Consider the following 26,569-nt stretch of genomic DNA (forward strand, 5'->3'; position numbering starts at 1 on the left):
TTCTTCGCCCACCTGCAAATCCCAACACAAAAAAAAAAAAAAAAAAAACCCAGATCCCGTCGGCGGGAAGATGGGTGAGCATAGAAGCTGGAGGATGTGTGCGGAAGAGGATGTAGAGAATGGATGAAAGTGGTGGATTTGGGGTTTGATGGGTTTTCAAAATTTTTTTTTTTTCCTTCTTTTTTTCCTCTTCTTCCGCAGGGGAGTTGATGGTTTAAAAAAAGAAAAGAAAAAAAAAATTCCTTCCTCCTTTTTTTCCTCTTCTTCTTCTTCCTCCTTCTCCTTCTCCTTCTCCTTCTTCTTCTTTCGCAGGGGGTGTTGATGGGTTTTCAAATTTTTTTATTTTATTTTTTCTTCCTCTTCTTCTTCTTCATCCTTCTCCTTCTTCCTTATTCTTCTTCCGCGCCGACAGGGGGAAATTTTTTTTTTCCTTCCTCCTTTTTTTCCTCTTCTTCTTCTTCTTCCTCCTCCTCCTTCTCCTTCTTGTTCTTCCCCAGGGGGGTTATTGGGTTTTCAAAAATTTTTTATTTTTTTTATTTTTTTGGGTTTGTAGGTGGGGGGGAAGAAAATGAAGATAGGGAGAAGAGAGATGAGGGGGGAGGGGGAGGGGAGGGACGAACTGATGGCTTTTTTTTTTTTTTTTTTCCTTTGCTTTTTATTATTATTTTAATATTTAAAAAATATTAAATAATTATTTTTTAGTTTTTAATAATTTTTTAATAGAAAGTATGTCCCGAATCAAGCCACGTGAACACTTAACAGAAAAACTAACAGAAAATTTGACGGAGGTATGACATTGTCACAAATTTGTAAGATGCGGTATGACATTGTCAATTTTAAAAGATGAGGTATGAAACTGTCGTGACTCCAATAGTTGAGGTAGTTTTTTGTACTTTATCCCTTTTTTTTAATTTTACTTTTATTTATTATTTAATATTTAAAAAATATTAAATATTTTTTTTAGTTTTTAATAATATTTTATTAATTTTTTAATAGAAAGTGGTCCCCGTCTCTTGCCACGTCAGTATTTAACAGAAAAATTGACAGAGGTATGACATTGTCACAAATTCGTAAGATGCGGTATGACATTGTCAATTTTAAAAGATGAGGTATGAAACTGTCGTGACCCCAATAGTTGAGGTAGTTTTTTGTACTTTACCCTAAATTTAATCTGAGAACTGATTTTTGTTAAAGCAACAATGGCCGATTGGGGCCAATCTTGATAGGAGTGGTGTTGTTCATCCTGCTACAACCAAGGCTGCTTTTCTCGTAATCGAGAAACATCAAGTAGGTGGAGTTTAAGAGCATGAAAACCAATGGCAAGGCCATCTTACAGCAGTTCCACCCCTAAGGACTTTGTGTCAGCACCCAGCCCATTTATCCACTTCAGTGAATAGTACTATACTCCAATGAACAGTAATAGACCAAAGCATCTCCACCCCTAAAAAAATGTGCTGGCACGTAGTCTAAAAATGCGATGGCACAAACGATCTTCACCCTTACAAAATGCGCTGGCATCCAGCCCATTTAAAAATATTATTAATTTTTTATAAAATAATAAATAAAATTGTTTTAATTTCGAATAGTATTTTTAACCAATCTCGTCACGCTACATGTCATTATCCGAACGTACTATTTTAAGTTTATGTAATTTTATTTAATGTGTTTTTTTTAAGTTTATTTGGTTAGGTTATGTAAATTTAATTGGTGTTTTTTATTTTTAAGTTTATTTGGTGAGTTTATGTAATCTTATTTGATGAGTTTATGTAATCTTATTTGGTGAGTTTATGTAATCTTATTTGATGTGTTTAAATAAAGTACAAAAAATAAATTTGAAATTGCATAAAGTTCTAAAAATAAAGACGAAATTACATAAAGTACTAATAATAAATAAGAAATTACATCTATTAATAAAAATAAAGTACTAAAAATAAAGATGAAATTACATAAAAATTACATAAGAAATTAAGTAAAGTACTACAAATAAATACGAAATTATACAAAATCTCTGGAGCTAGGATATGTGGTGCTAGGATCTTCATTGTAGGAAGGATTTGTGTAGCTAGAACCCCCTCGACTTGTTTCCGCATCTCTTGCACGCCTCCTTTGCACGACCTCTTTTTTTTCCAATGTCCAAAAATATTTTGAATTTGGAGATAGTCCTACTAGAGGCTTGTTCATAGTGTCACGATCAGCTTGAGCCATCATTTCTTCTCTAAGCATCTCATTTTCTCGATTAAGTGCTTCTCTAATCATTTCGTTCTCTCGATTAACTTTTTCTCTTTGTCTCTTAGCCGCTGCATCACGTCTCTCAATAGCTGCTAATATTGTTGCCATAGCAGCAGCTTTTTCCTCATCTCTTGCCTTTTCCTATGCCATCCTCAGTTCACCTTGGCGAGCAAGTTCCTCCATATATTTAGTGTAGTCATTTTTGGGAGAATTACCTTTTTTCTTTGATGCATTTTTACCTTAAGGCTTGAGGGATTGACGAGTCGGTTGAGTCTCTGGAACTTCTTTTGGCATCCCTTTCGTCTTGCAAAATGTGTCTGTTTTTTGTTCGATCGTGTCTGCTTTTGGTGAACTATGTAGACCCATACTGTGCATAACAACTTCTGGACCAGTTGCCACAATTTTGTATCTGGAAAATCTTTGACAATTTGCCAACATTCCCATTTGTTGAATGATTTGTTATGGTTCTTTGCATTGTAGAATGTTTGTACTTGTAGTGTCTACATATGTGGGATAAGATAGTATTAAAAAATGCAGGTGTAACACATATAAATAAATTAAAATATTGATGCGGGTGGAATGCATATAAATAAATAAAAATATTGTCACCTAATCTGCTAAACTTGTCCTACTACTCAGATTACCGGAAGCATGAGAGATGGCGTTTTTCCAACAAGTAAAGGATGCGTTGAGTTTTTTACAACGACCTTGTAGACCTGAACTACTTCTGGCATCTTTTCCATGTACATCTCAAAACGCTTTCATAATTTTACCCCACATTTCTTGCTTATCCATCACATTACCCGTAATCGGGTCATGAGTAGTGTGCACCCAACATTCACACAACGTAACATCTTCAATGAGCTTCCATGAAGTCTTTTTTTTCTCTCTCAAAGTGTAGAAAATATTGAAATGTTGAAAGTGTAAAAAATATTGAAATATGGTGTAAGGTGGAAAATGAGGGTTAGGTATTTATAGGAAAAAAAAAGTTTTTTGTATTTTTTAAAATTTTTTAATAAATTTTAATGTGTTAATAAAAATTTTTTTTTAATAATTTTTAATAAATTTTAATGTATTAATTTTTTTATAGAGCCAAGGAGTTGCCATGTGGCCAACAGTCATAATTCTGACCGTTGAGCCATTTTTTTTTAAATTTTTGGGGGGAAAATTGTGGACCGTTGATCTGTGATCGAACAGCTCAGTTTAAAAGTAAAATTCAAAATTTTTTTACCGTTGGAAATCCAACGGTCTAGAAAAACTAGCCGTTGAAAATCCAACGACATAGAGGGGGCCACGTCGCCTACTTCTGGGTGAAGAGCAAGTGGGCTGACAGCGGGCCCCGTCGCCTGCACCTTTGTCCCCTACTCGCGCCCACACGCGATTGAGCTGCATGCGCTAGCCAAATAGGCCAGTCCCTGGGTCAGTAAAAAATGGGCTGGTCTCTTGCCTGGCTTGGGCTGGGTGCCAGGCTGTTTTGTGGGTTGGAGTGGATTGACAAACCCCCAGTTTGGTTTTTTTGATTGGGTGCTGGGCTATTCCACCTTCGGTGGAACTACTCTTAGTTACCTGGGTGAGGAAGGATGAAACTTACTATTGCTAATCATCACTTAATGCCTAACTTAATAGATTTTTTAACCGTGGTATGATATTGAAATAAATAATAAATAATAATATAAATAGCCTGATTTATAAAAAAATTCATCCCCAACAAATAGCTATGCTATAATTATGTGGAGCCCACTAGACCATTATTTGGCCAAAGGGCCATCAGGATGGCCAAATGTAGCCCCCTTTTTATGGGACTCCACTCCTCAGTTGCAATAATTAATTCAAATTCAACGATTATATTTGAAAAAATCCAACAGTAGTTTAACTAAATTACCAATAAATTTAAAGTATAAATTAAAACTAATAAATTATTGAGATGAACTATGTTTAGCCCCTTTAATTGGAAATAGTACATAATATGGTCTGACAGTATTCATTAAAAAAATAATTTTTTGCAATGCTGTAATTATGGACGGGGTTATGTTAAGCCATTTTAGTTGGAGATGAGCTTAGTTACTTGGGTGGGAAGAGATTGACTAGGAAGATGATTTGCACAGATTAGGATGATGGATTTTTTTTCCTTAAATTGTAATTTACCATAAAAATCCAGAGGCAAACCCGAATTTACCCGAAAATAAATCATTTGCTCTATCAAACTTCACCACCAGTGACGGCGTTCGGCGGTGAAGAGCAAGCAAAACACAGAACGGCGCTCATGGAAGAATTGCAGAGAGCTCTTGAAAATCGTGGCTTAACCGTTTCGAATCTTCCGGACAAAGGCCGCTCCCTCTTCACCACCAGAGACTTCTCTCCAGGTGCTCTCTCTCTCCTCCCTCTCTCTCTCTCTAGCTCTGCTGCTTCAGAACATCAACAATGGAGGTTTTGAACTGCAGGGGAAGTGATAATCCTCCAGGAGCCGTACGTTTGCGTGCCGAACAACTCCCCGGCGGAATCCAGGTGCGACGCTTGCTTCCAATCGAGTAATCTCAAGAAATGCTCGGCTTGTCAGGTTGTATACTACTGTTGCAGCTCATGCCAGGTAAGCGCTAGGGTTTCGGATTAGGGATTGCATTGCACTCATGGAGTTTTGGTCGCGTTCGTTGAAGTCTTGGGCTTTGGTAATTTGCAGAAGTCTGAATGGAAGCTGCATCATCTGGAATGTGAAGCTCTCTCGAAGCTTCAGAAGGAGAGACGGATGGGCGTCACGCCGTCGATTCGTCTCATGCTCAAGCTCTACCTCCGTACCAAATTGCAAGCTGAGAAGGTAAAGATTCAATTTTTAGTTTTGGGTTTTTGTTAATTTTTAATTTCTTTTTTGGGGTTGATAGATTAATGCTTGTTAATCTTTTGCTTCAGATCATTCCTTCTGCTGCTGTGGACAACTATAAGTTGGTGGAGGCGTTAGTTGCTCGTATCCTTTTCGGCTTTTTCCGATTAAGATTTGTTTCTTTTGAATCTGTTTACTGTTTTATTTAACTCTTGTTTTCTGTCTTTCTTTTCGATTAATGAAGACATGTCAGAGATTGATGAGAAGCAGCTGGTGCTGTATGCTCAGATGGCTAACCTTGTCAGCTTGATACTTCAGTGGCCCGATATTAATATAAAGGAGATTGCAGAAAACTTTTCCAAGGTGATCTTTATAAGCAATTTCAGATTCTGTTTTAATAATGAGAAGTTAAGTTATAACGTCAAATTGGCGAGTATCCAGCTCAACCAATGCGAAGTTCATCTGGTGTGGGAGTAACTATAAATTTGTATAATTGTATTGCTGTGCTTTTGTCTGCATGATTTCCAGAAATCCTTTTAGTAAAAGACCCATGTACTGTTTATATAACTAAAGACGCACACAGTTCGTCTCCACTTGGGCGATTTATATTTGAGTGAAATCTATCTGAAACTTGATGCTCCTCAATCCATGCAGCTTGCATGCAATGCACACACAATTTGTGACAGTGAATTGAGACCCCTGGGCACTGGGCTATATCCTGTCGTCTCCATTATTAACCACAGGTAACTGTTTTAGTGGATTGATGTGCTTTTAGTTTTACTCTCTTGCTGTACTTTGGCTAAATGGTTCTACTGCTGTAGCTGCCTGCCCAATTCTGTTTTGTTATTCGAGGGACGATCTGCTGTTGTACGTGCTGTGCAGTATATACCCAAAGGTGCTGAGGTAGTGAATTCTTCTGTATATTTTTGGTCATTGTGGTTTAAAGGGTCTATGTGTTGGAACTTTTGAGATGTATTCTTCATCATAACGCAATAAATAGTAGGCCTGACTGCTCGCATAATTGTATATTACATTGAAGGAGAGCTGATTCGCCCTTCATCAACCTAGAGTAAGGGGGCTTCTTCTTTGGCAATCCCTTGAAGTGTTTTAACAGAATGAATGAGAAACTTTATCATTGACCAATGTTACAGATTCTGTAACATGTTTTGAACCTACACTGAAGATGTTTTGTGTCTTCCATTTCCGTGAAGTAAAGTTGCTTGGCATCCTGTTACTGCATAATCTTTGACTGCATGTCAAGTCTAAAGTCTTCTCTTTTGTTCTTAAGGTGTTGATAAGTTACATAGAAACTGCTGGAAGCACTATGACTCGGCAGAAGGCACTTAAAGAACAATACCATTTCACTTGTACATGTCCCCGCTGCATTAAAGTGGTACTTGTGACTATTCCTTCTTTCAATACTTTATTTTGAGAATGTTACTTGTGAGTTATATAGAACTTGTCTTTTTCTGATGGAATTGAATTTTGTATTGAAGGGTCAGTATGATGATATCCAAGAGAGTGCCAGTCTTGAAGGTTACCGATGCAAGGATAAGGGATGCAGTGGCTTTTTGATTCGCCAACCTGGTACGGTATTACCTGTAGTAAAATTGGTTGGGTGAATTTAAATGAAAATAAGAGTTGGGCGGCTAGCTGAAGCAAATATGGATCGTCTTTTGCAATTTGGATGTGCAGATGGTGATGGGTTCGTGTGCCAGCAATGTGGACTTGTTAGGAGCAAAGAAGAGATAAGGAAGATAGCAAGTGAACTAAAATCTTTGTCAGACAAGGCTCCTATATCTACATCCTCTTGCGGTATCCTTCTTTCTCTGTGCTATGAATTGCTTGCATTTTTTTGGCAATCTGATGTTATTTTTATTATAATATTTCCTGACTTCTAATTTTTAAACTCAAATTTCATCAGAAAGATCTCATCACCATGTATTGATAGTTGATACTGTTGATTATATTTAGATTACCATGAAGCGATATCTGGGCTTAAGGCAATTGAGACACTGCAGAAGAAACTGTATCATCCATTTTCAATCTCTTTGATGCAAACTCGGGAGAAGCTTTTAAAGGTATCTGTTTTGCATAGCATTGAAAATATTTCCTTATTTTTGGTTTGATGGCCCTGTTCATTGTATTTTTAAGAGTTAAAATATTTTGAGATCAATGATTTTGGACACTCAATTAAGTAGTAGTAAATTGTGGTTATTCAAATTTCACAAAAACGTCAACACTGTAAGGTAGCATGCAGTGACTTCCTGATGCATTTGCTTTAATGAAATCATATTGTCTTCAGATTTCAATGGAGCTGGAAGACTGGAATGAAGCTTTAGCATATTGCAGATTGACCATTCCAGTGTATCAAAGTATGTCTTGCTTCAATTTTTCAATTTCTTTTATCGTTTATAAGTTTATGTTGTTCATACTTGATTCCACAATTGAGATGTATAATTTCTGTACTTTTCCCCCTAACTTTTGGCCGTTCAAGTTGGTGCCGTAGGTTATAAGTAGTGCATTTTAGATAAAAAAATTACTATTACTTTTGTTCTCGTTGCTCGACAAGGGGCATATCTATAAAGTGCATCGAAAATAAATTGAAGTTTCGTTGGAAGAAAGGGAAAGGTGTTAGAATATTGTGGATTGAGTCAATTGAGGCCAGTGCGTGCTCCACTTGTGAGAGAAGACCTCTAACTTACAAGGCTTTGTGTACAAGTTTGAAGTTTATATTTAGTCGCTTTTGCTTTATTTGAATTCATTGCATTGTCTTTTATGAGGCAGCATAAGGACTTAAAATTTAACTTTACTTACCTCGTAAACAAATTTCAGGAAAGAGGATCAGAAATATTGTTGAATCGGTCTCTAGCGGTCCATATGCTCTTGAACTAAATGTTTGATTCTTCGTAAATGAAATTCAAGTAACACTGTTGCTTTCAGATAATACTGCTGTTAATGTCGAGTTTTACTCCCTTTCACTGCAGGAGTATATCTTGGTTGTCATCCTTTGCTTGGATTGCAATATTATACATGCGGGAAGCTCGAATGGTTAGTATTTTAGCTTGAATTGTGGTAACAGTTCTCTGGTGAATCTCTAAACAAACTAATTTCTTGCATACAGGTTACTAGGAGACACGGAGAACGCTGTCAAATCCCTGACCAAGGCGGTAGATATACTGCGGATTACTCATGGGACAAGCACACCTTTCATGAAGGACCTATTGATGAGGCTGGAGGAAGCACGCGCTGAAGCTTCTTATAAACTTTCATCAGAAGAGTAGAAGACATCTGCTGTGCTTCCTGTAAACTTGCTTACTCGTTTCTGGATTTGTGCACACCACCCTACTCGTGCACTCCAGACAAATTTTTCTTTTTAAATTTAGAAAGTTTATAGTGCACGATTAAACAATTCTCTATTCTTATAGAAGCGAGTATGGTGATGCCCGTTACTCTATTTATCACCGTTAGATGAATTTAAAATTTCGAGATCTGTGTAGTGGATGGACACAAATATCAAAATTTAAACTTATTCAAGGGCGATGAATAAGGTGGGGAGTATTACCATCACCTGAAAGTGGTGAGCAACTATGCACCCGGTGGTCGCACTTGAACTTTTGTATTGCCCGTCAAGAAAGAATTTTCCTGCGTGTTTAAAGAAGTTTCATCGTGGTTTAATTCCTTGGATAAGAAAATGGTTGAGTCCGTTTAATGCTGAAGGCACAGAAAAGAAGCAAATCGAGCCAGTTCCCCACTCGAGGCAGTCATTCGATTAGAAGTTAATAAATTTTAGACACAATCTATTTACTCGCGATACTATCATTACCAAGTACGAGCACGCTCAAGCAATCATAAAATGGTAAAACTCAAAAGAAGGAAAAAATAAATAAAAATAAGTAGACCTGGCAATTTCTTACACGACCCGTTAACACGACACGTAAACGACACGAAAATAACGGGTTTCGGGTCAACACGATAACTAATCGGGTCATTATCGGGTCACACGATAATAACCCATTAATAACGGGTCCTTAACAGGTTTACACGAGAGTGACACGCGGGTAACCTGTTTCGACACGATAAGAAAAATGCTATTTTGATGATTTTAATTTTTTAAACTACTAAAAAAAACTTACTATAAAATGCAATAGATATAATGAATATGTATATATTGTTTATTAATTATTATTCTATATAAACTTTAAATTTTAAGTTTTATTTATTTATTTATTTTTATAGTATATTATAGGCAAAGATTGAGATTAAAAATCATAAAACATATTAAAAATAAAAATATCAAGTAATATAAAAATATCAAACACATAGAAAAATTATAATAATTAATTTCCCGCCTAATATTTCAAGAGTTTCATCCATTTCCCGCCTAATGTTTGGGAAATTTTGCAACCTATATCCATCCATTTCCCGCCTAATATTTAACCCAAAGAAACTCTAAGTGTTAGTTAATGTATCGTTTTGATGGGATACGCATCCTATGAAACAAATTTCAATGATCCAACCGTCAAACTTGTTTATATATGCTTCAAGATCGCATACGCCAAAATTTGCAAAAAAAAAAATATTCAGAGATCAAGAAATGAGACAAAACTTTTCAACGGTTATAAACGAAAAATCACAATTTAACGGTTGTTTTAACTCTGATTTTGATGATTTTTTACAGCTATACTCTTTGACCCTATATGAATATAATGAATGAATTCGATCTTCAATTTAAAATATTTACATTGGTGGATACCACAAAATCTTATGTTATACTTGATAAAAGTATAAATAAACTCTTAAGTGTTAGTGAATCTATTGTTTTGATGGGATACGCATCCTACGAAACTAATTTCAACGATCCAACCGTCAAACTTGTTTATATATTCTTCGAGATCGCATACGCCAAAAATTGCAAAAAACAAACATTCAGAGATCAAGTAAAGAGACAAAACCTTTCAACGGTTATAAACGAAAAATCACGATTTAACGGTTATTTTAACTTCGATTCTGATGATTTTTTACAGCTACACTTCTTGACCCTATATGAATACAATGAATGAATTTGATCTTCAATTTAAAATATTTACACTAGTGGATACCACAAAATTTTATGTTATACTTGATGAAAGTATAAATAAACTCTTAAGTGTTAGTGAATCTATTGTTTTGATGGGATACGCATCCTACGAAAACTAATTTCAACGATCCAACCATCAAACTTATTTATATATGCTTCGAGATCGCATACACCAAAAATTGCAAAAAACAAACATTCAGAGATCAAGTAAAGAGACAAAACCTTTCAACGGTTATAAACGAAAAATCACGATTTAACGGTTATTTTAACTTCGATTTTGATGATTTTTTACAGCTACACTTCTTGACCCTATATGAATACAATGAATGAATTCGATCTTCAATTTGAAATATTTACACTAGTGGATACCACAAAATCTTATGTTATACTTGATGAAAGTATAAATAAACTCTTAAATGTTAGTGAATTTATTGTTTTGATGGGATACGCATCCTACAAAACTAATTTCAACGATCCAACCGTCAAACTTATTTATATATGCTTCGAGATCGCATACGCCAAAAATTGCAAAAAACAAACATTCAGAGATCAAGTAATGAGACAAAACTTTTCGACGGTCATAAATGAAAAATCACGATTTAACGGTTATTTTAACTCCGATTTTGATGATTTTTTATAGCTACACTCCTTGACCCTATATGAATACAATGAATTAATTCGATCTTCAATTTAAAATATTTACACTAGTGGATACCACAAAATCTTATGTTATACTTGATGAAAGTATAAATAAACTCTTTAATGTTAGTGAATTTATTGTTTTGATGGGATACGCATCCTACAAAACTAATTTCAACGATCCAACCGTCAAACGTATTTATATATGCTTCGAGATCGCATACGCCAAAAATTGCAAAAAACAAACATTCAGAGATCAAGTAATGAGACAAAACATTTCGACGGTTATAAATGAAAAATCACGATTTAACGGTTATTTTAACTCTGATTTTGATGATTTTTTATAGCTACACTCCTTGACCCTATATGAATACAATGAATGAATTCGATCTTCAATTTAAAATATTTACACTAGTGGATACCACAAAATCTTATGTTATACTTGATGAAAGTATAAATAAACTCTTAAATGTTAGTGAATTTATTGTTTTGATGGGATACGCATCCTACAAAACTAATTTCAACGATCCAACCGTCAAACTTATTTATATATGCTTCGAGATCGCATACGCCAAAAATTGCAAAAAACAAACATTCAGAGATCAAGTAATTTGACAAAACTTTTCGACGGTTATAAATGAAAAATCACGATTTAACGGTTATTTTAACTCCGATTTTGATGATTATTTATAGCTACACTCCTTGACCCTATATGAATACAATGAATGAATTCGATCTTCAATTTAAAATATTTACACTAGTGGATACCACAAAATCTTATGTTATACTTGATGAAAGTATAAATAAACTCTTAAATGTTAGTGAATTTATTGTTTTGATGGGATACGCATCCTACAAAACTAATTTCAACGATCCAACCGTCAAACTTATTTATATATGCTTCGAGATCGCATACGCCAAAAATTGCAAAAAAAAAACATTCAGAGATCAAGTAATTTGACAAAACTTTTCGACGGTTATAAATGAAAAATCACGATTTAACGGTTATTTTAACTCCGATTTTGATGATTTTTTATAGCTACACTCCTTGACCCTATATGAATACAATCAATGAATTCGATATTCAATTTAAAATATTTACATTAGTGGATACCACAAAATCTTATGTTATACTTAATGAAAATATAAATAAACTCTAAGTGTTAGTTAATGTATCGTTTTGATGGGATACGCATCATATGAAACTAATTTCAATGATCCAACCATCAAACGTGTTTATATATGCTTCGAGATCGTATATGTCAGAAATTGCAAAAAACAAACATTCAGAGATCAAGTAACGAGACAAAATGTTTCGACGGTTATAAACGAAAAATCACGATTTAACGGTTATTTTAACTCTGATTTTGATGATTTTTTACAGCTACACTCCTTGATCCTATATGAATACAATGAACTAATTTGATCGTCAATTTAAAATATTTACAGAAGTGGATATATACCACAAAATCTTATGTCATGATGATCTATGAAAATTGAGGATTTTGTAAAAGGAATAACATGTAAGCTTTGAGTTCCATTGGCAAGGTTACATGGTCGTTTAGATTTTTAAAACCCTTCAAATCTCATGAACAATGTTATTTATTTTAGTGAAAAATTAATAAAATTAATAATAATTATTGTAGAAGTGTGAAAAATGTAATCACTCGTAATAAAAAGCTTTACAACTTTCATTAAGGGGTCAACTCCGAAATTTAGTATGCATATACTGATTTAGTATTATGTTTTACATTTTTTTGGGTCAAATTATGTTTTTCATTTTCATTTTTATTGATTTAAAATATATTTTTCTTAACGGGTAACGGGTCGGGTCATATTACCTGAAAATATTAACGGGTTGATTTCGGGTCGGGTCATATTACCCGTTTACTTTAACGGGTATTACACGACACGACCCGTTAAGCTATCGGGTATGACACGAAAACGACACGAACACGAGAAACACGACACGAATGCCAGGTCTAAAAATAAGTTACCCAATACAGATAATCTTCTTGCTCTAGGGTTTTTCTACGTAATTGTTATTTTTGTCTAAAAAAAACACAGATAGTTCATGAACCACATTGTTCATGTAGTTTACATACAGGGCAAAATGATGAACATCCACGCCAATCACTCTCACCATATTTTCTTTTTATATTTAACAAAACAATATAAACACACAAGGAATATTACACAGCATTACAAAGAGAGAGAAGAGAATTATGGTATCCAAAGCATATGATTCCCCTAGGGGCCTACAAATCGAAAGATTCTCTCTTGCAACCAAGATAAAGTCTTAGTGGCATCACTCATTCAATAAATGTTTGCCACGTGTTCAAAAAGTGTACCACCCGTCCAACAAGAGATGCTTGCCGCATATAGTGTTGTCTTTGGTTACAAGTGAGTTTCTCCCCTAAGAATCAGCTGACAAAAGTGGATACCAGTTTCTCAACAAATGGGAGCTGATACTGTGAGTGATGATATTGCTTGCAACTTCACCTTTTATCCCTCTGAGTTTGCTAAATGTTCCTGGAGCTGAAGGCAAAGTTTTGTCATTTGGGAGAGCAATTTACATTGTAGGTCTCGTGACGATACTAACTGAGACCCTATTGATGTGACGGGGTCCTTAAGCAGTTGCTGCATCTGACAGCATAGCTTGGAAGCCTCACCATCGTCAGCACAGGTTTGGGAAATAAGTTGAAGCAGTTTACAGTTTTCCTCGCAAGGCGAAGATGGCTGCTGTGGAACCGGGGGAACAATGAAAGGGTGTTGGAGTAGCTGAGGTATCCTCCACCTTTCGTTGCGGTCCCATGCGAGGCACTTTTTCATGAGGTCCATAAGCCAGGGGTTTGAGACTGGTTCATATGTGATTTCATGGTTGGGATCAGTTATAACTTTGAACTTGGCCCAGAAGGTCTTGTAGTCTGCAAATGGTGTCCTCCCATATACCATCTGATAAAGGATGCAGCCGAGCGACCAGATGTCTGATGGCCGACCACACTTGATAGTGTTTCCATCTGCATCACTCTCGTTGCACATGAACGCTTCTGGAGACATGTAGCTAAGTGTACCCACCTGCATGAGTAGCATACAGAAGAACTAAGCAAAAGTACAGAAAAGAGGTATCCCATAACCTCCAACACGCTTCAGCAGTCTGGTTATGATATATTAAGGAGCCATATTCGCTAGAACAGAGAATCGTACAGCATCCCAGCTTACATTGCAGACACTAAGAGCTACATTAAACATGTGATTACAAATGCAATTTACCATTACAAAACGAAGTGAGAAACCCCTTCTAGATGTTGCAGATATATGTTTTCTAAACAAGGGAACAAGAAAAATAGGATATGCATTGTACTCAATGGGTATGTCCAAATATAGCAGATTGAAGTTCCCAAAAAGAAGAGGGAGGGGGGAGCCTAAGTGATAATCACCTGAGAATCCCTCTGGATGTTCGTTGTATCACTCATTATTGCTTTGGCAATCCCAAAATCAATTAGCTTTAGAGAGCCTTTGACAAGAAGGAAGTTGGCTGGCTTCAAGTCAGAGTGCACAATACGTTCCTCATGTATAGTGTTAACCGCTAGAAGAATTTGCTGTCATTTTCCAACAAGATCGGTTCAGCTTTTACATACTCAGAAAGATCACCAAAATTAATTTGTTCCACATGATAATTAAAAGTACATGCACAAAATTATACCCCAGACCTTTCCGCAAATGCAGTGATAAAGTTAGAAAAGCAATTCATACAACTTTAGAGAAAACACAACTAGTGGTAGAAAGCTATACCTTGATGCGTCTTTGTGAAGTATAACAAAAATCGGGTGAGTCCATTGTCAGTTTACTAGCATTTTACTTAAAAATTTCACTATGCAAGGCACAACCATACACTACTCTAAATGAGGTCAACTGAATAACCGTACTTAAATTACCTTAAGCTGACCACATGTTAGGACAAACATAATCCAATATGGCCAAAGTAGTAACTAGGGAAAATAACCATTACATAGAGATAGAGACAACGTGCCTGAGTCCTCTATGCAAAACATTACAGAGTGTTACCCAAAAAAAGAATCCAATACTTGAGAAGGAAAAATAAACACATTCATATTAAAATTAGAGAACTGTTATTAGTACTCCAAGAAAGTCATCCTGCACTCCTTAGTGAGAAATAAGAGAGGAAGGAGGGTAGGGTGACAATTTTGGAGTGCTTATAACAATACCCAACAGCACCTGTATGGATCCTATCAATAAAAAAACCTAACAAGTGCCCCAAAGAATATCACTAACCAAACAACATGAGTAACTACCTAATCATCCAACTACTAGAGAACGAGTGAACCTTCAGAAAATTATATTTTGAATACAAAAAGCATAATACCAACTATAAATCAAGGTACTTAGCCCATATACCTGCCAGTAGAATCGTAGCCAATTCTCATCTATGGTCTTTTTGGAGACGTCCATTTCCTTCCACTGCTGAGACAGCATGTGAGCCAAATCAATTTCCCCATATTCAAGTACCATGTATATATAACCATCATCCTTGACTCTGCCATCCTTATTATTCATGGAGCCACTCAAGACTTCATGGAGCAAAGCCTTATCTGTCACCTTATACAAAAAAAGGAATAAGAATTATAATACAGTCTGCAAAGATCCTATTTTTAGACATGGAAAACCCATAAAAAATAAATATTGATCATTCCAAAGAGTCCTATCGTCTTAGGATTTCCATATCAGCACCTTCAGTATCAAAATAACTCTGTCTCCTCAATCTGTGTCCATGTACATAGGCATCTTCTGTATGAATTTCATCAATATTATTGTATAAAATATTAAAATTATTATAAATAAACCAACAGGAATATCAAATTAGGAAATACAATTGTTACAAAAGGATTTCCACTTGTCGGTACATATATTTGGGTTTCTAAATGTCCATCACATACATTGTACATTGCAAAATGGCCAGCAATATCACAGGTATAACTTGCTCTAAGAAGAATGCACAACACAAAATTCATTGTATTAGATGTCGAGAGCAGATAGTTAATCATTTTCTCCATTATTTTAGACACCTATATATAACTTGGCCTACTCCAATGCCACCTCAATCTCCTTCGGGCCATTCACTTTAATCAAGCCACTTTATCAACTACCATTCTAGCCATCTGATGCTCCTCTTGGCTATGTTGAGCTATATTATGAAATATTCCTTCGAAAATCCATTATGACTTGAGATGATTTTGGCCATCTTGAGATCAAAACTCTACAGCCAACGCTCTAATTTGAAACTTAAAAGACTTCATTACCATCTTAGGTCTCATCTCTATCGCAGGATTTGAAAATTTGAATTGCATACTATTACAGACATAATATAGCAATGCTGTAGATGCAATGATCTGCATGTTATCGTATGAACAATTTAGGTTGAGAGTGAATACCTCATAGTCAATAAGCTGTATGATGTGGTTTTTTCCCTTCAGCCTATTCAAATACTCAATTTCTTGACAAAAGCCAAAAGCAGTGGCGTAATCACGCCCTTTCAGCTTGATTTTCTTAAGTGCATAGATTGTACAGTCTGATGATATGACTTTGTGGACCTCACTGCTCCCTCCACTACCTATTTTTCCGAGCCTTTGATAGAGCTTCCCGTTGACTTTAAAAAACAATTCCGGATCATAATTCCTTTTACGAGGGGCTGGTGCACCTTTACTACTTGCAGCCTTTTGTTGCTTCTCTGATTTAGAAGGCTCTGACTTCATATCGGCACATGAATTTTGGGGCAAAGGAACCTGTGATGGTGGATTCGTAACATCACATGCAAGCCCTTTCCCTTCAGTTGACTTGTCATCAAGAAGAGAATGACGTTCTGTAATCTTACTTTCCTTCGACATGCAGCCAATTGGATCCTTAGAGAGCTCATACTCCTTAACTTGCATTTGGGTATCAATTGCAGAGTTACAACTTTGGTCTGCAGCAGCTACCTGGGCAGGTGACATTCCACTGGTGACTTTTAAAGAAGCTTTTGCTGGATGCATCGTATTCCCTTGAGTTACTGGTTGAGGATCGACTGCCACATGAGGAACACTATGAAAATGAGAACAATAAGTTGTTGTACTAAGCATGGGTGCTGAAGTAGCATGGACAGACGTTGTTGTAGCACAAGATGGCCCGACAACTGAGGATTGAGTCACAGGCTGGCTTAAGAAGTTCCTAAACTGATGCAACTGGTCCTGAATGGCAGTTGTTCTCTTTGCCAATGAAGAAGAAATTCCACCATCAGACTTCAAACAGACATCGGATTCCATGTTCTGAATATTCTGATGCTTTGAGTCAAGATTGGTGACAGCTGATCTATCCACTTGACTGCCGGAAATCCACTCCATTTCTGTTAACGCAAGCGAACGCATGTAAGATGATAACTCCATTTCAGTGGCCATATGATCATCGGCCCCTGCATGTTAAGCGACAAATTCGAAATTCGAAATTGTTTTTGATATTCTATGGAATATTAGCAATAAATGGTACAATGTCACAAACAAAGACGCCTAAAAAGCACCAAAGCACAGAAATCAAAACCCGCAGATTCAGGAGAAAGAATAATTACCCTGGGGAATGGGAACGCTTCCAGTTGAAAATTGGACCTTTTTTTTACCATCAATCTGTTGGGACTCCAAGTGCAAGGGAGACATCAAGTTATTGTCTTTACCACTAACGCCAATTTTGGCTTGATCTATTTGCGCATCAAATGGATTTAATCGTTCATCAAAGGTTTGGGTGCTAACGCCTGAAGTGGAAAATGGTGTAATAGATGCATCTTCTTGAGTTTCCTTCATGTTGTTTGGCTGCGCAATTGAATCCTTTGCAGTATTACCCTGACTCATTGAAGCTGCATCTCTCAACTGCTTTGATTCAATGAGAGGAGCCACACTTGAATCCGCACTTTTGGATACGCTTCGCTGGGGGAGCACCATACGCCGAGGTCTTATGCTATTTGACTGCATTACTCCTAAATATTTCTCGAAATCAGCACTTGGAGAATTTTTAAGGGTACATTCACTCATTGCATTTGAAGAACTAACAAGGTAATTCAAAAAATCTAATCTTAATCATAGAAATACATGTTTTGAATTTCTTTAAACATCAAAGTTTTAACCCCAAGTCCCCAAATTGAAACAAATGGTCCGCCGGCTTTTTTTGACATAATCACAAAGCATACAAGGGTCAGTAGAACCAAATCTCATCAGCTCACTTTCAAAGACAGATGCTTTACCACAAAAAATTTACCAAAATTTCAAACTTTGTTTTTATCAAGAAAATATAGAACCCTAACGAGAAAAGCCAAAATATCGAACTTCCAATTTCACCCAAAAGTTAAAAAAAAAAAAAAAAAAAAAAAAAACACAAATGAAACCCTAAATTACTTCTTTAAGATTAATAAAGGAAGAGACAGGTACCGAGAGGGCGGTGTCGCTTGAAGGCCGCCTGGACATTCCGGAGAAAGTTCGGCGGGGAGGAGGACGAGAACGACGAAGACGATGACGATGTGGAATCCAGGTTGACCGGACGGATCAAATTCCTCGCCGCAGCGGGTCGGACCGGAAGGTTAGCCTCCCCGTCCATGGCGGCGTCTAAGCGGCATTTCTATGGAGGGAGGGAGGAGGGAAAAAAGCGAATTCGAAAAGAAGAAGGAAATGGGGGGAAATCATTCAACTGGGGATTTGGGTTTTGCGGTTTGAAATTGGGACTTTGGTCTCCATGAGTAGGAGCGGAGTGAGAGGCACCTGAACCCACACCACACAGCAGAGATGGTGAGGGAAGCACTGGAAATTTCAAATTTCTGCATATTGGCGCTTTCGGGCTACTTATGGTTCATTTTATAACTTCTGGGCCTAACATTTACTGACCGCTAAACTGATCAGCCTATGCTTACAAATCGCGTATTGCCCAAACTCTGTCCAAAACAGCTCCAGCCCATGATAAAGTCGGGCAATTGAGTGGACCCAAGCCCGCCGGACCGGGCAATCAGGCAATTCGTGCCCCACCCCTTGTTCGGGTGCCCCTATCTAACGTCAGCATTACGTCAGTCATATTTTTAATTTTATTTGGTGTCAAACGCATGCAATACACGTGCGCATGACTGACACATGGGGGGACAAAAAAGTCGTGTGGGGCTCGTGTTGTAGCGCAATACGCGCAGAAAGATTTGGGGCGACGTGGACCATTGGATTTCTAACCCTAAAAAATCTTAAACGTTGGATTTCCAACAAATTTTTTTTAAAAAAATTCAATTCCGATGGCTATGACACGTGGTGTGATTTGGTCTATTAGATTTATAACTGTTATATCATCCCACGATTCAGATTTTGTCGACAATTTTAAGGTTAAATTTTTCAAAAAAAAAAAAGAAGGAAAAAAACCAGAAAAATTGGCATATAGCCATTGTGCCCACATGGCACAATCTGGCATGTTGGATTGAAAAAAAAAAAAAATTGTAATCCAACATGACAACAGAGAGCTCTGTAAGCTCTACCCAACCTCCCCCACCTCGCGCGACGATGTCTTATCTTGACGTCAGACTCGCACACCTTGCTGTCACCACCACGAGCTTCCTCTCGCTGTCTCCACAACCCACCTCGCCCAAGAGAAAATTCCAATTGTGACGGGTACACAAGTGGTACACCACGTGTTTTAATAGAAGTGGTGGGAAATATTATTTTTTAAGTTATTAGATTTTTAGCACACATATCCCACCATTTGTATAAGGGAAAATTAGAATTCCCTATAGTCTTTCTATATCATTTAGATTAAACATATGTGCCCCTTTAAAATTTGATTAAAGTGGTTTGACAATTAGTTACCTCTATTTTATAAAATTAAAATAATTTTTGAATTTATCATTTTATCTGCATGATGTACTTTTCCTTATTTAGTGGAGATATTAGTAATTAAACTATATTTTCTCTTCTTCCAAATATGTTTTTTCGATCACATTTTTATTTTATTTTTTTTGCTATGCAAACATTTAATATTATTTCTTTTTGCAAATGGTTTTTTCTTTTTAAAATAGTTGGCGATCAACATAAAAGCTCTGTGTAATTTTTTTTCAATTTTTTTTGAAATTATATTTTTTTTTGCTGTTTTTTTAAGTATAGTTATTGACGAATTATTACTAGGTACAATACATTGCGTATATATTATCTGCAGGTATGTTTGAATTTACAAAAATTATTAATTGGTACATTTGATTTGATACATATTGTTAATATTGGTACGTTTTATTTTGTACACATTGTGTATTGGTACGTTTATATTATTCTCAATCCTATTTTCTCTTAACATACTAAAAGAACAAACTTATTTCGGTACGTTTGATTTTGGGAGATTTAAAAATATTTTAAACTATTTTGAAAAGAAAATATCTTAAATCGTAGATAATTATTGCTAAATTGTAACATTATTGTGAAAATAAATTGAATCTAACTAACATTTTTTTTTTTACAATTATTTCTAACAGAGGAGAGTAATTAAAAAGCTAGATTATAGGAAATTTGTTACAATATAATGTGCATATAGCACCAAAATTATGACAAAAAAAATGTTTAAACAAATCACTAAAAACATGGACGTTTGATCTAAAAAATTCAAAACTAAAGCGCCTATATCAAAAGATCCATTTATATAATAAAACATAATGTACTAGCTCGTGTACTGGTAACACTAAAAAATCTCTCTTCACCCAGCTCGATTCGTGGTCTCAACCGCCACCTTAACACCTACCACGAGACTTTCCAGGTTTAATCTCTCTCCGTCCCGAGAAATTCAAAATTTTCTTTCTTTTAATTTATTTTTAAATTTAAAATGTTTTGTTTGTTGAATTTGATAAAATCAGGTGTTGGATCACTGTACCTTCAACACTGGAGAAGGTGATCTGGGTTGAGTTCGTAAAGATGGGCATTTGTAAGTCTTATCAATCATCAATTTTTGTCTTTCTTGCTTTTATTTAGTTTTTTATTACTGATTTTAATTATCTGCGTCCACTACTAATATCTTGGTATGTTCATTAAAAAAACGTGTCAATTCGAATTGTAAAATCTAGAAATTTATTGAAGGAATTCTGATTCGAGCTTTTCGGACTTTACAAATAGGAAAATGAAGAGACAATAAGAAGTACAAAAGGATGCATTTGGCTCCCATTTTTGAGGTTACTTCCATGAGCAGGTACCAAAAACTGGCGACCGATGTGAGCTTAAAAAAATTTTTTTTTTCTTTTTCTTCTTCTTAATTTTATGTAAATTTTGAATTCTGGGTTTGAATTAGTTGTTCATTTAATTTGATGGATTTGATTTAAATGGAAGGACTTTGCTTTCACGACTGTTTTAATTAAGATGCTAATTTTGCAGGTACCCTGCAATTAACAAACCAGTTGGAGTTGTGCACTGGCTTAAGCACAGTAGATGCTGAGAATGTTAATGGGGTTGTGATTGTGGATGCTGACATGATTATCCGAGGGCCGATTGTTCCTTGGGAACTTGGTGCTGAGAAAGGCAAGGCTCTTCTTGCATCATATAATGATTTATGGGTATATTACTACTACACCTTTTTTACTTTCATGTAAATGATACTAGATTTTGGTTGAGATCAGATTGTATCAGACAAGAGCATTGTGAATGTTATGTAATTCCATTTGATCATTTGTGCCTTTAGTACGTGTATGTTGCCAACCTATATATTGTTGAAAATGTGAATATTAATCATGCCTAAAATTTTAAAGAAAATATATAACAAATGCTAATTTTTTTTTCTTCGTATAAGTAGATAGCACTAAATGCAAAGCACTAGAGCAATAGCAATGCAACTGTCAAGTTTTTCAATTGATTTCATGGAAATTTGTGTATATAGGGTTGTAAACCCCACCGTTGAACACCTAAGATGACTGTACATACATATAGAACTTTTGTTTGTTTTATACTCGCTTTTTAACCCTACAACATCGCGCGGGTACTTGTGCTATTGTAGTTCTAAGATGGGAAAATTTTGTTTTGAACCCATCGTTTCTTTTCTTTAACGCTGGAACACTATAATTAAATGTGAGGTAGAACCTTGATTAGGTCAGTTAATATAGATGATGGGAAATCTCATGGGGGTATCAACCCAATTTAAGTTTCTTAACACTTAACATTACAACATGAATATTTGAATAGAATCCTTATGAATGGAAGGTGAACTAAGACTCAACATTACAACATAAGCTGGTTGGTTTCAAGCAGCTGGTGTCATGGTGGTATGGTGGCATAATTTCCACGCACGTCTAGTCTCATGGCGGAGGCGGAGGCGGAGGTGGCGCGGGCTTCTAATAGTTTGTATGGAGGAAGGACTCATGGAGCTTGAAGTGGAGTCAGATTCGAAGACACTAATCGATATGATAAATGGAAACATCCAGTTTGAAGTCGTATTAAAAGGTCTGCTTTATGATATACTAAGGCTTAGACAACAACTGAGATCAGTATAGTGTTAGTGTTTGCTCCCTGTGATTGTAACCGGGTGTCGCACCTTGTAGCTTCTTTTATGTCACATAATGGTGGTTTTCATTGATGAGATCAGGTTGGGCCCTATATAGTTGTTTAATACGCTAGCATCCAATGTAAATTTTTTCATTCGTATTTAACAAATTTCTTATCACTGACAAAAAAGAACACTACAACATTACAAAATAAGCATTACAATTTAAGTTTTTAACACTCAAACGCTTCATATAGTGCAAAACAAGCTTTTGGTTATGAATGGAGGGTGAGTTCGAAGTTTTGGAGGCTCCAAATATAGATGATGGGAAATTATATAGGGTATGAAGCTAATATCCTTCATTAGGTGGGTACTCTAAGCTTGATACCACAACTTCCCAAAGTTAGAACGTTGTACCAAGTTAGATAACAATTCAACCCTACAAACTTAAACTGTTAGGTAGTTGACCAACAACATATGCCAACCTAACACTTGTCATAAATCTCACTACAACTTCTACTAGGATAACTACTTACATGGATTGGCGTCTTGTGTCAATTAACATAAAATGTCAACGTAACAGTATACCTGTATTATATAAGCCATTCTCAGCATAAGTAGGTAGTTAAATATTCAACTTTCACCTGTACGGTTTAAGATTACAATTATTTTGTCATTTTCCCCACATTTTAAACTCTTTTTTATGTTTAAATGTCCTACCCAAAATTTGAATTGGTATTCCTTCAGCTTTCAATAGTAGTGACTTTCGAATTGTTAAGTCTTTGATTCCCACAGTCCATACTCTGTACTTAGCAACGGTTACCAAGCAAAGCAAGGTTTCCATCCTTTGATGTTTTTGGCATACGGTTAAATTTACTTTTCAATATGTTGGCGTTAAAGCATAGAATCTGAAAAGCAACAATAAAATACTTAATTAACATGAACAACTTGGTAGTGGAATGACTCATAAGATTTATTTTTTTTTTAATATTATTATTAATTCTAAAAACTTATGCACTAAAAAGATAGAGATTTGACCTAAACGAAATAATGAGGTAGTCATAATAATTAGTATTTTTTAAAATAAAATTTAAGAGTTTTCACTCATAAATGAAAAGTAATATCATTAAATTGTAATGTGAAGTTTCAAACTTATTACTCATATGATTAAAAGGTGAGGGTGATTATGTATATATATTCCTAATAAATATATGTTATTATTTATTTTTAATTTTTTTGGTTATTAAAGTAGACAACTTTATTGGAATGGTGTGATTTAAGAGCAAAAGGAATCATATAAAAAATGAAGCAGCTTTTCCCCAAAAGACTTTAAACCATATTATTGTGTAATTAGTGTGTTTAAAACTATACCTTATTGTGCGCCCAAAAAGTCTTGCCTTGGGCTTAGGGTGATACCAAGCCTAGTTTCTAGTTTCTGTGCTCCCCCTCTGCCTTGCCATAAATTCATGTTGGGTTTCTGTAAACGAGCCCTGGCTGGGTGCTCTGCTTCCAAAATATGCTATAACTGTACCAGTAGAGTTGGTATAGCCACATAAGTTTGAGCATATATTATGGAGCAAAAAATAATACATAAAATTCTGGAGCAGACATGTAAATTTTTACTTACAAATGGCGACTGACATCCTCATTAAATTGGTGAGTCCCATATTTGCTCAGAAAATGTATTAAAGATAAGATTAATTACTAAATTTTATCTTTATCCCTTCCTAATTGAAGGTCAACTTCATCAAGCGATGAATCACAATCATATTCAATCAAGGATATTTCTAAGATAATCTCAAAATATTATTTAACAATAAAATATCTTTGATATTATTCTTTTCTCATCCATCCTATGGATGACTCATCTTGGTCAATGAGATGCCACCATGTTAGGCCAAAATTCTACACCCTAGGCCTGCCACCTTCCTATAAATACTTCATTTTCACCAGTTTTTGGTAAGTTTTTGCCACACCTTATGTCCTAAACTAACATCATTTTCACTAGTTTTGGTAAGTTTCTGTGAGATGCCTATGTTTCCTCTCGACACAACCATTTTGTTCGGGTGTGTGAGGACAAGAAAGTTGATGCATAATACCATGTTGTAGTAGAAACGATTTAAAAGTAGAACTGGTGAATTCATCTCTTGAATCCGTTCGGAGAACTTTGATTTTATTGCCAATCAAGTTTTCTACATAGCTCTTGAAATGAACAAATATGGAATACACTTCAAATTTGAGTTTCAATGGAAAGATCCAGCTATACTTGGTAAACTCATCAACAAACAAAACATAATATCTATAACCACTGACAGAAAATGTAGGTGTAGGGCCCCAGACATCACAATGCACAAGTTCTAAAGCAACAGACACTAAACTAACACTGGTAGTAAATGACAGTTTGTGATTCTTGCCAATGGCACAATCTGAACAAAAGAAGGAAGTGAACTTTTTACCAGTATAGGCAATAGAACTATTATTTAAAGTTTTTCTGAAGATGGCAGATGATGGATGACCAAGTCTGTTGTGCCAAACTTGCAAAAAAGCTTTAGTACTCATAAGCGCTGAATGAGAGTTGAATGCAGTCGGTGTGCCTTGAAACGGATAGAAGCCATGTTTAACTGGCCCCCGAAAAAACATCTTTCCCAAAATACGATCCTTGATTTTAGATCCATCAGAATCAATGATTAATTTGCAGTAATTATCTCTTAGGAATTGATAAGCAGAGAGAAGATTATGCTTCATTGTAGGAACATGGAGAACATTATTTAAACGAAAATTAGCAATAGGAGTGCTAAGAGTGGCAGTACCAATGTGGTGAATGGGCATACCTAGACCATCACCTATATAGACCTTGTCTTGACCATTATATGGCACAGGAGATTGAATAGCAGAAACATCATTGGTAATATGGGATGTGGCTCTAGAGTCCATGAGCCAAGTAGGAGTAGAGTGTTTGTAGCTGGTGTGAGCATAGCTGCTAGTTTTGCAAGAGGTATTTTACCAACAAAGGCATGATTCATCATTTCGAAGCAATCAATAGCTTCATGATCTGAAGCATGGCAGATTTGACAGGGAAATTTATTACCAGAGTTGTTACTAAAAGAATGGCTTCCAAAGTTGCGATTATAGCCACCAGAATTGCGATTGAAGTTATTAGAATTGCCTCTGTAATTACCCCGATAATGACCACGAGAGTTGTTGCCACGATAGCTATTACCCTTGTAATGACCTTTACCATGATAGTTAGAGTCACAAGAATTTGGTGCAGCAAAACCTTAGGGTTTGGGAAGAAGATGGGCTTGAGGCTGAGAATATTGAGCTGCATAAGCCTGAAAAGGTTCAGAGACAGAAGAGGCAACAGACTTCTTTTTGCGATTCATAAACAACTCTTTGTTGATCAATATGCCATGTAATTCATCCAAAGAGGTGGACCAGATGCGAAGCATAATCGAGTCAATGAATGACTCATAATCATCAGAGAGCCCTTGCAATGTAATTGCAATCATATCACTTTCAGAAACTAGAGCTTCTACAACCATGAGTGCATCAGAAATGGTCTTGATGAGTTAACTGTACTCAGAAATTGCGAGATCTCCTTTCTGAACAGAATGAAGTCAAGATCGAAGTTAATGGATGTGAGCGGCAGAGACACCTCCGAAACGTTGCTCAAGCGTGAGCCAAAGTTCACGAGAAGATTGAACACCAACTGTGAAAGGAATAAGATCTTCCGAAAGTGTAGAATTCAGCCAAATGAGGATATTTTGATCCTTTTCATACCACAAATTGAAATTCGGATTTGGAATTCCATTGTTTTTGCCAGAGTCATCAAGAACAAATAGGGAGGGACAAACCTCAGAGCCATCAACGATTCCTGTGAGCTTATAACAACAAAAGATCGGAGCAAATAAGGCATTCCAGATGAGGTAATTGTCTCGTTTGAGCTTTGTAGGAACCATGCAGCTTATATTCTGAATTGAAATTGAAGAAATTGGGGAAGAAAGAGGAACTGATGAGAAATTAGGGTTCATCGGATCAAAATTTGGGGCAAGAACTTTAGGATTCACCGGAGATGAACTCGACGATGGCATCGTTACTACAGATCACAGAGATCGCAGAAAGCAAAAAGAGGAAGACGATCGGAGATCGGAGATCCAGAAATCACATATTGCAGAGATCGCAGGAAGCAAAGGAGAAGATGATCGAAGAAAGGCGGTTAAGTAGAAATGGATGATACCATATTTAGAAAGATAATTTTCATTGATTTAATATGAGTTTTACGAGGGGTATTT

At 35.9% G+C, this 26,569-nt stretch overlaps 2 protein-coding genes and 1 long non-coding RNA gene across 7 annotated transcripts; 2 read left to right on the top strand and 1 right to left on the bottom strand.

Moving 5' to 3' along the window:
• Window positions 1-4,209: 4,209 nt before the first annotated feature.
• SDG37 (SET domain group 37) lies at window positions 4,210-8,722 on the top strand. 2 transcript variants are annotated; one of them, XM_068448238.2, is made up of 14 exons: window positions 4,210-4,592; window positions 4,671-4,816; window positions 4,907-5,041; window positions 5,134-5,188; window positions 5,289-5,407; window positions 5,699-5,787; window positions 5,866-5,947; window positions 6,333-6,437; window positions 6,541-6,631; window positions 6,740-6,859; window positions 7,019-7,125; window positions 7,350-7,419; window positions 8,032-8,095; window positions 8,169-8,722. In XM_068448238.2, exons 1-14 carry the CDS (start codon window positions 4,493-4,495, stop codon window positions 8,326-8,328), a joined length of 1,443 nt encoding a protein of 480 aa, XP_068304339.2. In that variant the 5' UTR covers window positions 4,210-4,492; the 3' UTR covers window positions 8,329-8,722. The 2 variants fall into 2 exon arrangements, with proteins under 2 accessions (XP_068304339.2, XP_068304346.2); XM_068448245.2 differs by having other exon boundaries at window positions 6,547-6,631.
• Window positions 8,723-12,877: 4,155 nt separating this feature from the next.
• Window positions 12,878-18,624, bottom strand: PPK1 (putative protein kinase 1). Of its 4 annotated transcripts, none has more exons than XM_088685831.1 (6): window positions 18,233-18,624; window positions 17,383-17,784; window positions 16,217-17,163; window positions 15,183-15,383; window positions 14,204-14,365; window positions 12,878-13,841 (listed from the first exon to the last, which is right to left on the bottom strand). In XM_088685831.1, exons 1-6 carry the CDS (start codon window positions 18,396-18,398, stop codon window positions 13,269-13,271), a joined length of 2,451 nt encoding a protein of 816 aa, XP_088541957.1. In that variant the 5' UTR covers window positions 18,399-18,624; the 3' UTR covers window positions 12,878-13,268. The 4 variants fall into 4 exon arrangements, with proteins under 4 accessions (XP_088541957.1, XP_068304334.2, XP_088541958.1 ...); XM_068448233.2 differs by having other exon boundaries at window positions 16,217-17,229; XM_088685832.1 differs by having other exon boundaries at window positions 16,217-17,229; window positions 17,383-17,773; window positions 18,233-18,616.
• Window positions 18,625-20,471: 1,847 nt separating this feature from the next.
• Window positions 20,472-21,466, top strand: LOC137709095 (uncharacterized). Its single transcript, XR_015956757.1, has 4 exons — window positions 20,472-20,570; window positions 20,668-20,735; window positions 20,924-20,996; window positions 21,179-21,466. It is a non-coding gene; the product is annotated as an uncharacterized LOC137709095 (long non-coding RNA).
• Window positions 21,467-26,569: the final 5,103 nt, after the last annotated feature.

Source organism: Pyrus communis, chromosome 15 (genome assembly GCF_041283825.1).
Source record: "Pyrus communis isolate YQ-2024b chromosome 15, ASM4128382v1, whole genome shotgun sequence".
NCBI classification, from domain to species: domain Eukaryota; kingdom Viridiplantae; phylum Streptophyta; class Magnoliopsida; order Rosales; family Rosaceae; genus Pyrus; species Pyrus communis.

Bases quoted from the DNA above. Each gene is read 5' to 3' on its own strand.
- SDG37 (XM_068448238.2), top strand. From the start codon at position 4,493: ATGGAAGAATTGCAGAGAGCTCTTGAAAATCGTGGCTTAACCGTTTCG. The intron at 4,593-4,670 runs GTGCTCTCTCTC...TTTGAACTGCAG, and splicing joins CACCAGAGACTTCTCTCCAG to GGGAAGTGATAATCCTCCAG. The intron at 8,096-8,168 runs GTTAGTATTTTA...TCTTGCATACAG, and splicing joins ACATGCGGGAAGCTCGAATG to GTTACTAGGAGACACGGAGA.
- PPK1 (XM_068448233.2), bottom strand. From the start codon at position 18,398: ATGGACGGGGAGGCTAACCTTCCGGTCCGACCCGCTGCGGCGAGGAAT. The intron at 17,785-18,232 runs GTACCTGTCTCT...AGAAATATTTAG, and splicing joins CAAGCGACACCGCCCTCTCG to GAGTAATGCAGTCAAATAGC. The intron at 13,842-14,203 runs GTGATTATCACT...CTACTCATGCAG, and splicing joins ACATCCAGAGGGATTCTCAG to GTGGGTACACTTAGCTACAT.